Source organism: Tupaia chinensis, unplaced genomic scaffold (genome assembly GCF_000334495.1).
Source record: "Tupaia chinensis unplaced genomic scaffold, TupChi_1.0 Scaffold000646_1, whole genome shotgun sequence".
NCBI classification, from domain to species: Eukaryota; Metazoa; Chordata; class Mammalia; order Scandentia; family Tupaiidae; genus Tupaia; species Tupaia belangeri.
Window position 1 is genome coordinate 984604 of NW_006160167.1, and position 17111 is coordinate 1001714.

The 17111-nt window shown below is 42.0% G+C and overlaps 1 protein-coding gene and 1 pseudogene across 1 annotated transcript in view; both read right to left on the bottom strand.

The window, feature by feature from the left end:
* Window positions 1-17111, bottom strand: part of SPAG1 (sperm associated antigen 1) — a 73114-nt gene that overhangs the window by 13900 nt on the left and 42103 nt on the right. Inside the window, exons 13-17 of the mRNA XM_027776230.1 lie at window positions 16960-17106; window positions 16428-16527; window positions 9514-9666; window positions 5373-5539; window positions 3096-3228 (exon numbers count right to left, since the gene is read on the bottom strand). Of these exons, the coding sequence (XP_027632031.1) occupies window positions 3096-3228; window positions 5373-5539; window positions 9514-9666; window positions 16428-16527; window positions 16960-17106 (700 nt within the window). The remainder of the gene's footprint in view (window positions 1-3095; window positions 3229-5372; window positions 5540-9513; window positions 9667-16427; window positions 16528-16959; window positions 17107-17111) is intronic.
* On the bottom strand, window positions 3951-4984 carry LOC102503310 (proteasome subunit alpha type-6 pseudogene; annotated as a pseudogene).

The window sequence follows — 17111 nt, forward strand, 5'->3', positions numbered from 1 at the left end:
AAGTTAGGAAATATCAAAATAAAATTAGGAGATTATAGAATAAGAAAAGGAAGTGGAATGCAAAAAAAAAAAATAAGGGAGGAAAAATTAAGATACAAAGCCAGTTGTTTTTGGATGTAAATTGACTGAAGATGTGAAAATGACTGGCACCATATAATTTCTCTGATCCTTTTGGGGGATAATTTAGTAAACGCTTGTGACATTTTTTAGCCTGATACTGGGCAGTATCAAGGTATTGGGTATCAACAACAATAGGAAGACAACCATTGACAACAGGAGCCTCAAGGAACCATATCACACCTGATATTGAACACAGTTCAAAACTCTGTATCCCTAAGGAGAAAACGGTTCAAACTGGCACAGCTTCAAGTAACACAGAGCTCTGACAAATGCAAGGGAACTCAGTATGATGGGAGGATAGCAAATCTGTAACTGTGTACAGCCAATAAAAATCAAAAAAAAAGATCCATGTTTGTCCATCACAGCTGTTTCAAATGAAATTTAACGTGACTCCAATTTGACACACACTTGCAGGGCATGAGATTATGACACTGGGTAAACAACTAAACACAGTGCCGTCCGTGCCTTCAAGGAAGATGAGGTCTAGAGTAGACACAATTCATACCAGCAAACGCTGGGCCGGCTGGGTGGCACAGCGGTAAGAGGCAGTTTGGGTAATGCTGGCTCCATATGAGAGGTCACAGGTTCATTTCCCTGGGCCCACCTGTATACAAGGTCCAGGGAGGGCTCATGGCACGAGGCCCTGTTTGGGATGGTTGCCTTTCTCTCATCTCTCATTCTCATGAAAGAAAAACACTGAAGAAGCAAACACATCTTTACAAGGTGCTTTAGGAGCACAGAGCTGAGAACCACATCAGATCTGATGGATTGAGGCTAGGGGTGCAGCAGCCAGGGAAGACTCTGCAGAGTAACACTTATGTTGGAACCCAGAGTACAAAGTGAGAGTTATCAAACACAAAGGGCCTGGGTTGAGAGAGTTAAGATGGAAAGGGGAAGAGTAGAGGCTGAGGGCACAGCATATGCTCAGATTCATAGTGGGAGAGAACATGGCACTTGGTCGAAGTTCCATATGGCTGAGGTGCAGGGATGAGGCTGCAGGAGTGGGCAGGCCAAACCCAAAGAGCACTGTAAATCATGGCAAGGAAGGTGAGCTTCATCCAGAGCATGAGAAGTTGGCTGAAGTGTCGGGACTAGCTTGGCATGAACATGGTTTTTTGAGTGGGGAAGGCTGTGGATTAGAAATAGACGTGATAACAAAACATATAAAGACACACAAGTATAGAAAAGTGAGGATTGGGTGGGCACAACTTTGTAGAAGAGATACCAGAGTAGAAGAGATACAAGAGGAAAAGAAATACCAGAGGAAAAGAAATACCAGAGTAGAAGAGATACCAGAGAAAGAAAAGAAATACCAAAGTTAGGAAATATCAAAATAAAATTAGGAGATTATAGAATAAGAAAAGGAAGTGGAATGCAAAAAAAAAAAATAAGGGAGGAAAAATTAAGATACAAAGCCAGTTGTTTTTGGATGTAAATTGACTGAAGATGTGAAAATGACTGGCACCATATAATTTCTCTGATCCTTTTGGGGGATAATTTAGTAAACGCTTGTGACATTTTTTAGCCTGATACTGGGCAGTATCAAGGTATTGGGTATCAACAACAATAGGAAGACAACCATTGACAACAGGCAGGTACTGCTATCGTATGTAGATGCTTCTCAACAGGCTTGCTAGAGTAGCTTACAGAAGCGCATATTTGCATGTGTCTTTAGGCCACATGTTTTAATCACGTTTTCAGATTGGCTGCTCTCCACACTGAAGGTTTTTAACGGGCTGACATGTTCACTCTAGCTGCGGCTTGGGGAATGAGACAACAAGGAACAAGATGGTATGAGGATATGGGGCGGCACTGCAGATACCTAAGACAGAGCAGGGGCCCAGGGCAGGAGAGAAGTGATGATGTGAGAGTGGACAGAGAGGGGCATGGTGAAGAGATGTTTAGAAGCTTGCTGACTGGCTAGCAGAGGAAGGTCAGGGAATGGAGGCATCAGTGCCGCTAGCCAGACCCGAGCGCAGAAGGAAGAGAGTGCTCGGGTCTGGCATGCAGGAGACAGATCTTTTAGGCATAGCTGTACAGTGGTCAATGGAGCTGGGGAGAGGATGAAAGGGCTCTGAAGAGTATGTATAGCAAAAGGGATCTAGACCTTCAGAATCCTGAGAATACCAAGGAAAGCAAAGCCGCAGAGGGAGAAGACAACCAGGCCCGAGCTGTCAGCCACTGCAGCCTCGCAGAGAAGGGTCTTTAAGGAAAACAGCCCCAACAGTGTCCAGTCCTGCAGGGGCTGGGCAGAAGGACAGCAAAACACCTGCTCCATTTAGTAATGATGTGTTTGGGAAAAAGGCTGCCAGGAGAGGAAGGCATACAAAACATAGAAGTTATGAATTTACCTGAAACAGCTAGGGAAACTTTTATGTTGTGAGTTCCTCCTCTGTAATCCTGTCACACCAGACTTTACCCCTCCCTAAAGCACCCCAGACTTTACCCCCTCCCTATCACATACCTAGATAGGTAGGTATCTTTACCACATGTGGTAAAGAAGGCATCTAGGAGCATTCCAGAATAATCTGCCCCATCCTAATACACACTGCAGAAGGCGGTCCCTTCCCTCAGTACTTCAGAAGGGGCTTTGGCATAAGGCACTATCCTGCGAGGCCACTGATTCCTGCTCTTGCCATGGTGGACAATGCCCAGGCCCAGCTAGCTACAGTGAGACCAGACAGCCAGGAGGTGTCAGGCCACAAAAGCACCAAAGTGGCAGTGAGAGTTTATGGGAACCTGGTGACACAGACTGCATCTGGCCTCTGGTCCCTCCCACAACCCATTCCCAATCTCTCCAGAACTCCTACAGCCCCCACCTCTTACAGAAACACTCCCCAAAATCTGATATACAAATTTCTAGAACTGACAAGAAACTTGGGCGAATAATTTCTTAATTATTAAAACTAATTATGACCTAATTATGTTCATAATCCAAAACAGATTTACAATATATAAAGTTACAAACAACTTGCCTGTTAGTATAGATGGCACATTCCTTGTTGTTAATCTTCAAGCATTCACTGTATTTACTAAGGGCATCTTTATAGTTTTTATCCTTTACACACTGATTACCTTCTTCCTTAAGGGCTTTAAACATTTCTTCATCTGTGGAACCATAAATAAATAAATAAGAAGATCTACTCATCTAAGTACCTCTACAAAATCTTAAGTATAGCCCTATTACAAATTAACTTGACCATACACCATAGAGAGCTAATGTCTAAATGGAACAAAACTTTGTACATAAATAAAAAGATAAATTGACTACAAATGAAAATAATTATTTATTCATGATACTTATTTTCAAATTAGAAAATGAAATACAAGTGGGCTGGCCGCATGACCTAGAGGCTAAGGAGCCAGATCCCACAGGAGCTGATTGTGGTTTGAATCCCATTGCGGTGCCTTGGAAAACAGGCCAGGTGCATGTGTGTATAATGCCCCGAATCCTGACAGGATGGAGAAACAGAAACGGGACTGCAGCGTGAACACATGCTATTGGAGTGGAAGGGACTTTCTCTCTTTGGCAAGTTCATGTATTTTGTGGCAATTTTTAAAAAAAGAGAGAGACAAAAGGAATTACCTACTACATATTTACGTTGTGGGTGTTTATTATTTTAAACATAATCTTATTCCTTTAGCCTCATCATATACACTCTCTATTAGAGAGCTATCTACTACCTAATTCTTTTTCTTCTTTTTTATTTAATTTGCCAGAAGGTGCATGTACTCACTAGAAAGGCAGAGAGAGAGAGAGGAAGAAAGCACTCCTCAATGGGGCATGGTCACACTGCAATCTCTTCTACATTTCTGCATCCTACTGGGATTTTAGAAAGATACACACATATTCAGTGTGCTGATTTGAGTCTCTAAGGCCTGGATTCGAACTGTAGTTGCCCATGTGAAAGTCAGCTCCCTTAACCACCAGGCTGCAGGGCTGGTCTTCTTTTTCTTATTTTATTTATTTATTTATTTTATTTTCTAAAAGCTCTGTTTTTATTTACACAGAGTCCTAACCACTTCAACAGCAGGAGGAATGGAAGAGGTTCCTTTTACAATCCAGGGGCCTCTGTATGTTGGTTTGTTGTTACCACACAGGCAAGTGGCATCATGGATTTGGTAAACTAATGGCAATGTTCAGTCTCTCTCTGTTAGAGCAACAAGGTGGGCATCAATTTCTGCTTCTATAAAAATCCTGAATTTAGGATTTTCAACTGTAACTACTCCAATTTCTATTTCTGAAGGGTTGAAGTCAATTGACAGAACAGTAGACAGGCATGTAACTGCAGTTTCCACTGTCTGTTCAAACATCCAGTCAAATTTCTTCTTCACCTTTTTTTCAAGGAAACTGGTTGACTCAGTTCATTTAACTCCTGCAGCAGTGGCTTTAAGCCCACAGTAGTGACCTGCAGGATCACACTTGTACACCCGAGGCCCTTGTTCGTCATCTATACCGATTAAAATCATACAACAACCAAGAGGCCTCATTTCTGCATTGTGTGTGTAGACCTGAGAAATATCGGCACTTCTTTTACATAGCATGTCCACAGGAATCTCATAACTATACTTGTATTTCCAATTAGCTGTCTCATAGCGTGCCCTCTGTACCTGGGATCGACTGTCAGCTGTCAGCCCTGCCATCATACAGCCAATGTTCTCAGTTATCTTGAGTAAGTGAGTCACTGTGCTGGAATCCAATCATTTGTCAGGAACTTTTTTCTGTGTGACAATTACTGCACAGTCTTTCCCTCTCACAGCTACTGATGTAAGGCCACCCTGGTTAATAGCCCTGAAAGCATATTCTACTTGGTAGAGCCAGCCCTCGGGTGAAAAAATGGTAACATGGCTGTCAAAACCAACACTGGAACCACGAGATATGTTGGTGCACCCACTACTTCCAAGTACAATCTCTGAGTCCCGTAGCTCCCCTCTTATTATTATTATTAATAATGCTAACTTATCCTTTATTAAGAGGTTACTATAGGCTTACATGGTCAGCAAATATATCTCCATTTATTCCTGAGAACCACCTCATGAAATAGTTACTAACATTTCCTCCTTTCTTACATATTATAGGACATGGGAAGTGGGAAGCAACTTCCTGAGACCATATAGTTATAAGAGGAAGGACAGGGACATAACTTAAACCCAGGTCCAACCCCAGAGTTCATGTTATCTCTCTGCTTCACTGAGAAAATATATGCAGCTCAAGAAAATCTTTAGAAGAAATGAGTGTAGGTTTCCCACACCTGTGACGGCTGACTGGCAAGGACGTCTGCAATCTCCTCCACTGTCTGGAGTCGTCTCTGCTGCAGGACGCCAGACCTGCAGTGGTGTGGAAGTGGGCACAGCGGGAATAGGTGACAGCTTTTCCCGCCAATTTGGTCCATCCAGCTCCATCAAAATTCTTGTTATTCTAAAGAGAAAATGAGTTTTCTCTGTTGATCATGAAATTCGCTTTTTCTATCACTGAAGGTCAAATTAAGAGTAAGATTTATAAAAGTTACACATATACAAAAGTTATATGTGGAAAACACACATTCTGGAATGATTTTCTTTTTTCTTTTCAAGAGGTTTTTGCAATAGGACATGTATGTACTTGCTGGAGAGAGAGAAACAGTAAGAGAGAATGTGAGAAATCACCTCCCCGGGGAAAGGCCACACCTTCATTCCTTCTCCTCCATTTCCTTCCTGGGATTTTGAGCACGCACACACACACGTGCCTGGTGTGACTTTCAAGCCACCAGGTCCAGGACTTGAACTGTGGTCGGCCAAGTGGGAGTCCAGCACCATAACCACTGCACCATCTGCTAGTCCCTGTCAAATGATCTTCTGTCCACAAAAATGAAAATGTTTTCAGGAGGACTTTTAGAAACTGCCTTAAACAATGAAACTTTAGGCCATTTATTAATAAAAAGGAAAATTAAGACATTTCTATTGGCGTCAGTAGGTGGTGCGGTGGTTGGGATGCTGGACTCCCACATGGCCGACCACAGTTTGAGTCCTGGACCTGGCGTCTTGCTTTCTCATGTTCCCTCTCAGTTTCTCTCTGTGTGTCTCTCTGATCGAACTAAATAATAACTATAATAAATAAAATTAAATAAATAATTCTTTTAAAAAAGACATTTCTGTTCAAATATTTTAATGTACTAATACACAATAACATTTAATTTAATTTTTGAAGAAATGAAAGATAAAATTGAGACAGTTCAGAAGAAATTCCCCCCCAATATTTCATACAATTACTGAAATGATAATGTATTTCTCTTGAGGATAATCTTAAGTACTTCTGAATTTCTGTGCCCAAACTGTATATTAAAGTTGAGAACAGGTGTATAAGGTTGGCTGCTAAAACTGATGTGGGCTAGCTGTCATGAAGAATATTCTTTTTCTTAAAAATATTTGTATGTAGTTAAGATACTCTTTCTTACTTTGTGCTTTTCCATCTCTTAAATTATTCACTTATTTTCTCTTGATATGAACAAAGATGAAAAATTAGGGTACTGGAGCCTACTACAAGGCCTTTCTACAGATGACATTTACTAATGGCCATTATAAAATTCAGATTAACATCCTCAATTATCACCTTATTTTAAACACATACAATGTCATACTTGCATTTAAAAACAAAATTGAATTATGGTTCTGGGATTAATCTGCTTAAGAAAAGTTCCTTAAGACTGAGAAGGTTTAGTGGTGGATACAAGAATGCATTCAAGGGACCAGCCGTTAGCATAATGGCTATGTGCTGAACTCCCATGTAGTCGACCATAGTTCCAGTCCCGGACCCGGTGGCTTGAGCTCGCGCCAGGCGTGTGAGCCCAGGATCCCAAGTGGAGAATGGAGGAGAAGGGACTGTGGGGTGGCCATCCCCCCTGGGGGGTGGTTTCTTGCTTTCTGTCTCTCTGTCTCTCTCTTTCTGGTGAGCACACGCACTCTATAGCAAAAAAAAAAAAAAAAAAAAAACCTCTCTAAAAAAAAAAAAAGAATGCATTCAAGTTAGTTAACTTAGTAGTCTTCATGTAATTTATGTGTGGAACATTTTTATATGTACCTACAAGTATAATACACACATTTTCCCAAAGCTTCTTAAACTGAAATTTCCATACCCACTTTTGGTTTTGATAACTCTCATGTTTTAATGTAAAAAAGGAAATTTGAAAATTAATGTATAACCAGCCAAACTACAGAAGAAAAAGAAGCTATAGAAAAAAGAATTTTCAAGCAAAACTTGTATTACCAGCAGAGAGGAAGGAAGAAGCGGCTGAAAAGAGATGATGTGTGGCCAAGGAGTAAATATGAATATGCAGGGAAATGTAACATGTAAGGTTCCTGGAGAGGAAGAGAGGAATATGGTTAACGGAAGACACAAACCAAATACGAACAGACGTTTAAATTAAAAAAGAAATAATAAGCTGCTGCTGCTTAAATTTCCATAATGAACTGGAATAGACTGGAAAGCAAGCATAAATGTGGGATTCAAAAAAGGAATAGTGGGACTAGGTGATGTGATGGTTAAAAGTGCTGGATTCCCACATGGCTGACTGAGTTCAAGTCCTGGACCTGGCGGCTTTCTCTTTCTCTCCCTCCCTCTCTCCCTCCCTCCCTCTCTAGTCAAATTAAAATAAAAACAAAAACAAAAACAAACAAACAAAAAAAAACAGGGAACCAGCAGTTAGCATAATGGCTGTCGCTAGACTCCCACGTAGTCAACCGAGGTTCGTGTCCTGGACCCGGTGGCTTAAAACTCACACCGGGCGCGTGTGCATGCGTGCCCAAGATCCCGAGAGGAGAATGGAGGAGAAGGGATTGCGGCGTGACCACCCCCCCTGGGGGGTGATTTCTCGCTTTCTGTCTCTATGTCTCTCTCTGTCTGTCTGGCGAGCGCACGCGCCCTACAGCGAGAAACCTCTCCAAAAAGAAAAAAAAAAAAAAAACAAATAAAGTTAAATAAAATAATTCTTTTAAAAAAGGAATAGTGACATTTTTAAATGAATATTTTTAAAAATGGCAAAACCAAAGTCTCATCTTAAAAAATATCAACAAAACCCATTCAATTAAAAAACATCACTGAGTCTTAAAATTCAACTGGTATAAAGGAACTTTCTTGGGGACATATAAATAATATAACACTATTTTCAAAGTTAAAACACAGAATTAACATAACAACCCAGCAATTCCACTTCTAGGTATATACCAAGAGGAACTGATAATAGCTATGCAAACAAAGGATGTTCACAGCAGCTAGTCACAACAGCCAAAAGGTAGAAACAATCCCATGTCCATCAACAGGTGAACAGATAAACAAGATGTGACGTATACATACATACACAATGCACCAGAACAAAATGAAGACTGAAACATGCTATGCCATGGATGAAAACTTGATGCTAAGTGACAGAAGTCAAACACAAAAGGTCAAACATTCTATGATTCTTTCCAGATGAAATACCCAGAATTGAAAACCCAGAGAGACAGAAAGTAAGCTAGTGGCTGCCAGGGTGGGAGAATTGGGAAAATGGTCAGTGGATACTGGGTATCCTTTCGGAAAGTGATAAAAATGTTTTGGAACTAGAAAGAAGTGAGTGTAGTATTTTCCACTGAACTGTACACTTGAAAGTAGTTAGTTCTGGGGCCGGCAGGTGGCATGGTGGTTAAAGGCACTGGACTCCAACATGGCTGACCATGGTTCAAGTCCTAAACCTGGTGCCTGCTTTCTCACTTTCCCTCTCTCTCTCTCTAATCAAACTGGAAAATAATAATAAATAAATAAAGTTAAATAAAATAATTCTAAAAAAAAGAAAGTAGTTAGTTTTGTGTTAAGTACCTTTTACCTAATTTTTTTTTTAAAAGCATAATGTATGAGCCAGTCAGTGGCATGATGGGTAAAGTTCTGGATCCCACATGGCCGATCTGGGCTCAAGTCCCAGACCAGCATCCTGAAAAACATCCTGGGCACCTATGCATACATAGCAGTTTTCACTTTGGATCTTGTTCCAAAGTTAGGGCTGGCTACTGACACCTGTGAAATCACCTTCCCAACAGATATTTATTAAAGGACTGCAGCACTACAGCATGACCACGTCCCTCCGCCCCCTCTGGCAAGTACACACACACATCTCTAGTGAACAGTAGTAAATACAGCGAGAGAGAAAAATATAGCGATGTTAGACGACAACTCAAAATGTATATTACGGAAGAGTTAGAAACAAAGTTATAGAGAAAGAACAATTTGGTTTTACTGGGGTGAAAGAAAACAATCATTCACATAAACTCAATTGATGACACATCTACATTTTGACACCATTCTTGAAGGAGGGCAAGGCAAAAATAAGTCTAATTCTGTTGTAAAACAACTAGACCATGGGTAGCTGCCTCAGATTACGTTACCTGTGAATACTGTCATTTGCCAGCTGGATTCCACAGTCTATCTGCAACACTGTTTTATAATCCACGTATGCTTTCCCGTACCGCTCTAAAGTTTCGTAGGCCATGGCTCGTCGCAGAAGAGGTTTCATTGAGAATGGGTGAAGTTCCAGAGCCCTGACGGAGACAAAAATCTTACGTAGCATTTGTTTTGGAAACGCCTCTTCGATTTGTACTTAGCTGACTATACTAATTTATATTTAACTGAATACGTACTGTAGTACTGGACTCTCAAACATGTGCTTATCTGATATTTCAGTTTGGGAACCTGACAACATACCAGATGGCAAATCCTGAAGAGCAGACAACCAATTCTGGTTACTTTCTTTTAAGCAAACACCAAAGCACCCTGACAGTCCCTTCCCACCGAGTATCAATGCCCTGGCAGCGTGCCTCCCCCATTCCCTAACAGAACCCAGCAAGGCACCAGGCACTGTGCAGAGTTTCAACAGACTCTTGCTGTTAACAGATTAAAAAGAAAATTCCTGCTTGTACCTATGGGCACTGTAGTAAAAAATCGCAAAAATTTACATTACATTTTGAAAACTACCTTCCTAAAACTAGCTACAGTTTATTATAATGTACTTGCTACAAAGGGGCTTCAAAAATAAAGATGGGAATAGAAGAGCTAAACATAAACAATTTTTCCTAAGTCATCAATTTTCATCATGCACTAAAGATGTATTTCAAGATTGTAATTTTTTTTTTCTTTTAAGGTTTTTGCCATGGGATGCATGCGCTTGCAAGAGAGAGCAGTGAGAAGGAAAGTGAGAAATCACCCTCTGGTGGGGGCAGCCATACCAAAATCCCTTCTCCTCCATTTTCCTCCTGGGACTCTGGGCACACATGCAGATGTGCTGAGTGATTTTCAAGCTGCCAGGTCCGGGACTCGAACCACAGTCAGTCATATTGGAATCTAGCGCCTTAACCATCACGCCACCTTGCAGCCTCCAAGGTTGTATTCTTTAGTTTTGTTTAAAGTTACTTCAGTACTTAACGTACTCCATTATATCCTGAAATAAGACATACAACCCAAGCCTGTACTCATGAATGAAAACTATTTTAGTCTTGGTTTAAACAAAATCCACTGAAGCTATAAAGACGACCTCCATGCAGAGACCCTCTACCAACCAGCATCTGCACCAGACTGTCCACACTGGTGATTGAAGATTTGTTCTTTTTGTTACTCTTGTGCACATTCAGCTTCCTCAGGGAAGGCTTGAGTGAGGGCTGCTTGGTTTAACTTGTTTTTTCCCCCTAAGTCTTAAAACTCTGCTTTAATTCCTGCCTATGATTTGGCAAGGAAGAAGCACTGATAGAGTTATCTGCTATATGCTAGTAGTTACTGCAAATTTTCTTATCTAATCTCATCACAAACCTTTAAGATAAATATTAACATTGTGGGGCCAGTCCCATAGCCTAGTGATTATGGGTGCCAGATTCCAAAGGACCAACTGCAGTTCAAATCCCAGCCCCAGTGTTTAAAAAAACAAGGCGTGTATACATGCATGCCCAAAATCCTCGCAGGAGGGAGAAATGGAGGAGACGAGATTGTGGCATAGCCATACCTGTTTCTCTATCTCCTGTCAGACAGGCACACGGACCCTCTGGCAATGAAAGACATTGATACTGTGTGTCTGTTATGTAAGAAATTTGGACAAGGGGTGCCATGTGCTCAGTGTCAGTTCCCTTGACTGTAACTTCATCAGGCAAGTCCACTGATGTCCTGAGGCTGCTGCACTTCCCATCCGAGGTCAACGCCCAGGCCACCAGAAGCACTCAGCAAACACCTCCTGCGTGAGCTCTCAGCCCACTCTCTGACCACAAACAGCACAAAAACGCTGCTAAAGAAGGAACTGAGTCATCTGCCTCTCAGACTGATCCCCAGGCTCCACGTCACGGAGACACTCCAGTGCCCATGTGGGGCTTGCCTACACCTGGAAGTTCTTTTCTTCTACAAATGCTGGTGAGCCTCAGTAGCTTCATTTCTCTGAAAAAAAGTTTTGCTCTATCTAGGCATTAGGATTGTGAGTGATTTTAATGACCATCATTGTACTGTGTTTTTGAAGTGTTCTACAGTAGGTATGTGTAAGGTAATCAGTAAAGGTTATTTCCAAAATAAAATTTAAATAGGGTCGGCCCTGGGACCTTATAGACATTGAATCCCACCCGGCCAACTGTGTAGTTTGAGCCCCAGAAAAACACACCAGGTAAGTGTGCATGCATGTCCCAAATCCCCAAAGGATGGGGAGATGAAGGAGAAGGGATTATGGTATGACCACAACCCATTGGAGGGGAGGGGACTTTGACTCTCTCCCTCTGTGTTTGTCTATCTCCTTGACGAGCATACATGCTGACAAAAGAAAAAACTTTTTTAATTCATCAAAAATACTTAAATACTATAGACAATAGATCCCTCACCATCAGAACCTGTCACTGGTACCATGCCTTAAATCAAGCTTAGCTTAATGCTTAAGGGACACCGACTGCATATGGACACAGGTTATAATGCATCCCTCACAACCATGGGACCAACTCCATTTCTCAGCAGACTCCAAGGTTCAAGATTTATCTAACCAAGATGGCCAGAAACAAGTTTAGGATTAAAATCAATGAGATCATGCATTTCATTTTTAGTATTTTCTAGCCTAATAATTGCAAGAGTTTTTTTTTCTTTTTCCTCCTTTAACCAAAATCCTGATCATGAATATGAGCTTATGAATGGAAATTCCATTGAGGAGGAAAAAAAGCACTGATTCACAAACACGCAAAGAACTTTTAAACCAGAGCTTACAAAAGAGGCTGTCTGTCCAAGGTAACACAGTTAAGACCCTAAAAAGTTTTCTAATTTCAAGTCTTTCGTTAGCAAAGATAAGCAAAGGCAGGGAACTATAAGCAATTATAAGCAAAAGAGGCAACACTGATTTGTATTTGGCCTGTCAAAATATCATCAATGAAAAATCACCGTAAGATTTTTGGTGTGGTTTTAGATAAAAGGTCCTTTGACAGATGGAAAAAAGGAAGATTTATTTTTTAACCTGACAATTAGGAGTATAAAAAGTCATTTCTAGGGGCTAGCAGGCGGTGTGGTAGTTAAGGTGCTGGATCCCACATGGCTGATCACAGTTCGAGTCTCAGACTTGGCCACCTGAAATCACACCAGGCACATGTACATTCGTACCCAAATCCCGAGAAGAGAATGGAGAAGGGATTGAGCATGGCGATCTCCCCCAGGGGGCTGATTTTATACTTTCCCGCTCATGGTTTCTGTCTGTCTCTGTCCAGCAAGTGTATGTACCCTATGGCAAAAAACTTAATAATAATAAAAAAAAGTAATTTCTAAAAAACAATCATTTTTAAACATTTGCCTAGGCATCAGAGTCACTTTACGTTTCACTCGGAAGTCTAAAATAGCAACATGAGAAGATGATACAGTGAGGAGAGGGGTGGGCTTGGAACCCCCAAGCGTCTCAAACATCCCTGCACTCCAACAGCCACTGTCCAAATATACTCCTGTGAAACACGGATACTCCTCAGAGTTTAGATATTTAAAACCAAATGGCAGTTTTTCCCCAAAATAAAATAAAAAGTTTTCATAGCTAAAATTTTTCCCCTTTCTTTATTTTACGTTTTGCTCCATGAGTTTTTCTTTTTCAATGTTTGACCACTGATTTCAGTATCTGGTAATAAGAGTTTATAGACTGGGGCCAGCAGGTGACATGGTGGTTGGGGTGCTGGACTCCCACGTGGCTGACCCTAATTCGAGTCCCAGATCTGGTGGTTTGCTTCCTCACTTCCCCTTTCTCTGTCTCTGGTAAACACACATACCCTATAGCAAATTAGAAAATAATAATGATAATAAATTAAATTTTAAAATGTTTTTAATAATTAAAAAAAAAAGATTATGGACCTCTTCAAAGAGCAAATACCATTAATGAGAACACCATAAAATAAGCTTCCTTTAAAATGTATTCAATCCTGGGACCAGCAGATGGCATAATGGTTATGTTGCTGGGTTCCCATGTAGTCAACTGTGGTTTGATTCCCAGACCTGGTGGGCCTAAAACTCATGCCAGGCATGTAGGAACTGCGGCATAGCCATCCCCCCCTGGGGGGTTCTTTCTTACTTTCTGTCTCTGTCTCTCTGGAAAGCATACACACCCTATAGCAAAAATTTCTCTAAAAAAAAGAAAAAAAATTTATCCAATCTTTTGGAAGTGAGAAAATATAGTCATATTTCCAGCTAATAAATTATTCCTTGTTCATACAGATTTAAATACATCCATATTTCAAAATGTTATAAACAAATCATGACTTCCCTGGCATTAAACAAGCTTGAGAATAACTGCTTTGGAGTAAAAGCATCCCCTAGTGGGCATCATCTCCATGCCCCTTAAGTTGGGACACCTATGACAGCTATCGAACATCTAAGTAGGGCAGTCTCTATGGAGGTCACTGGCCAGCTGGCCCTGGAACATAGTTCCTGGCTAAAGACACCCTACCTAAGTCGACACGAACCTCCCTCTTTGGCAGGCCACCTCCTACTCTCCCCAATGACACACCCCAATGCTTGCCTCCTTGGCCACCATAGCAAGAGTCCCATTTTGTACTTCCTACTGGGTCTACGCTGAAACATAGCAAAAGTTAGCCAGTAAATGTCTACCTCCTTACCATGGACAAAGGGAATCCACTGTGTTGTGGCAGCCCTAATTTTATGGGTCATAAGTTTAAATTCAGTCCTGACCTTGCTCACTGTAGGAAGGGTAATATATTAGAAATAGATGCTTGAGGCTAGCAGGTGGCATGGTGGTTAAGGTGCTGGACTCCCACATGGCTAACCACGGTTCCAGTCCTAGACCTGGCAGCGTGCTTCCTCACTTTTCCCCTCTCTTTCTTTTTCTCTGGTGAGCACATATGCCCTATAGCAAATTAAAATAATAATAATAATAGTAAACTTAATTCTTTTAAAAAATAAAAGAAACAGGCATTTAAGCTGGAAAGATGTTCACTGCAAACCACAAGGGGCCTGGTATTCACCAAACGCACATGGTCTCGATGGTTATCAGTAGTGATAAATGTTTAATAGCTGGCTCTATGGGAAAAGCAAAAAGGAAAAAAGACCAAATTTGTGGTGTTTATCAGTTGTCATAGTGTTAATACTCACACCATGGCAAACTTCAAGATATTAACTTTATTTCAACCAGGTCACAAAATCCTAAACCGAACAATTAGCTTATTGTTCCAGCACAACTGGGTCTAGAGTCAGATCAAAAAGAATACAAACTGAGACCAGCAGTTGGCGTAACAGCTATGTTGCTGAACTCCCATGTAGTCGACTGTGGTTCAATTCCCAGACCTGGTGGTGTAAACTCACTCCAGGCACATGGGCGTGCGTGCCCAAGATCCCAAGAGGAGAATGGAGAAGAAGGGGTTTCGGCATATCAGGCCATCCCCCTGGGGAGTGATTTCTCGCTTTCTGTCTCTCTGTCTCTTTCTTTCTGGCAAGTGCACTCGCCCTATAGCAAAAACTCTCAAAAAATAAATAAATAAAAGAATACAAATGTAATTTATTTTAAATCTGAATATGTAAAATTGGCAAAAAAAAAAAAAGTGCCTCAAAGTCACCTTTTTAAACTATAGACACAAGGCCAGCAGGTGGCGTGGTGGTTAGGGTGCTAGACTCCCACATGGCCAGCCATGGTTCAAGTCCCAGACCTGGAGGCTTGCTTTCTCATTTTCCCTCTCTCTGTCTCTCTTTCTCTGGTGAATGCATGTGCCCTATACCAAAAATAATAACAACAAATAAAATTAAGTAAATAACTTTAAAAAAAACCTGTAAGCACAGAGACCAGCAAGCTTTACCCATGTCAATAAACCAATACTGCCAACAAAAAAAAACAATAAGCTGTTCACCTTATAAGCACTGTCCACATAATTTATTGTCCAAACTAGGGGTTCTGAGCATGAAAGGGGGTGATATTAATACTTATACGAGACAACAGAAGTAAAGTGAGACTATGCTAGCCAAATCAAGACATGACTTCATTTTTAGAGGCACTGATAGTACCTTCTTGCCAAAGGGCTTTGAAGCAGACTAATCACATAATACTCAAAGAAAACAAGATGTCTTATTCATGTAAATTTATTCCTGAGTGTCCTGGGTAACTGCTGTGCTGTGCGGGTTACAAAGCTGTATAACACAATGTTATTGCTTAAGGAATTTAAACACACTCAATGGATGACGGACTCCAGGTAAGCCCAAATGTCAGGACAGGTGCTACATACTGTGATGGCCAGGGAGCGTTGGGTGGCCAGGGGGCAAAGAGGAGGGGCACTGAGTGGGGATTTCAGACACAAAGATGTGCAGAGGGCATCACCAACAGCAGGGACAGGTGGACAGAGGCTCAGAGAACAGGGAGAGCCTGAGTAAGGAAGTGGTCTAGAGGGCCACATGGGAGCAAGAAAGCTCATTTTGTGGGCAATGTGGTGCCAGAAGAGCTTCTATTATCTGGAAGATAGAATGAAAGGCTTGTTGAGAACCATTTGAACAAAATAATGCGTTGGGAAAAGTTATTTTGATGCCACAGTGGATAGAAGGAGATGAAAAGAAAACCAGTTCTTAGGCTTCTCCTTAGTCTAGCAGTGATATGAAAAGAGGATGGATGTGGATGTAGCAGTGGAAACAAGGAACCTTTACACTACCTCCTATGACTATCCTTGTACGTGCGTGAGTGGACAATATTAATCCATTAACATCCCTTTAAAAGTGTCTTAAGAAATTAGACCCTGATGCAGAAAATGTGGGAGGATAGTAAATATTGCATTCATCACACTGAAAGGACAACAATCTCTGGACAAACCTGTGACATGCAGTTTACCTGTTACAATCTTGAATGCAGCCACTGCAGTTTCCTTCTTTTAGGTAACATGCTGCTCTATTTGAATATAAGATACTTAGATCATCTGCACTTTCACTTCCTAAAATCACATTTAAATACAGTTAAAATCCATTAGCAAAATCACAGTTCATCAGAATCAGAAGACGACCGAGATCTCCAATGGCACCGCAGCTCTGCAGTGCACAGCTGACCATGCAGAAGTCCGAGAAGCTGCCGGGCCGCACAGCGACCACGGAGGGGAAGCCCGGCAGGGACAGATGCAAACCTGCCTGGCCGGCCGGATACATGCTCTGCATTCCAAGGTATTGCCCACATAGGTCAAGTCACAGGGCTCCCTGGGTCACCAGGAAGGAATGCACCTAGCTAGGCAAGTGCCTCCAATCAGGAGGTGGCCTGCGCCGCTCCAGGGTGGTGGTGAAGGGGGACCGTAGGTTGGGAGGGGAGGGTCGCAGCCCACCTTGGCCGGGCAAGTCGCGCAGGGTAAGGGAGGGGAGGGGCCGGGCTCGCCTACCTGCAGACTCCAGCTGCGCGATCGCCTCCGAATACCGGCGGGCCGCCTCGGCGAACTGCCCGCTTCTGAACAGCTCGTTGCCCTGGCTCTTCAGGCCAGCGGGGCCCACCGGGGCGGCGGACGGCGGCGCGCCGGGCCCCGGGGACGCGTCG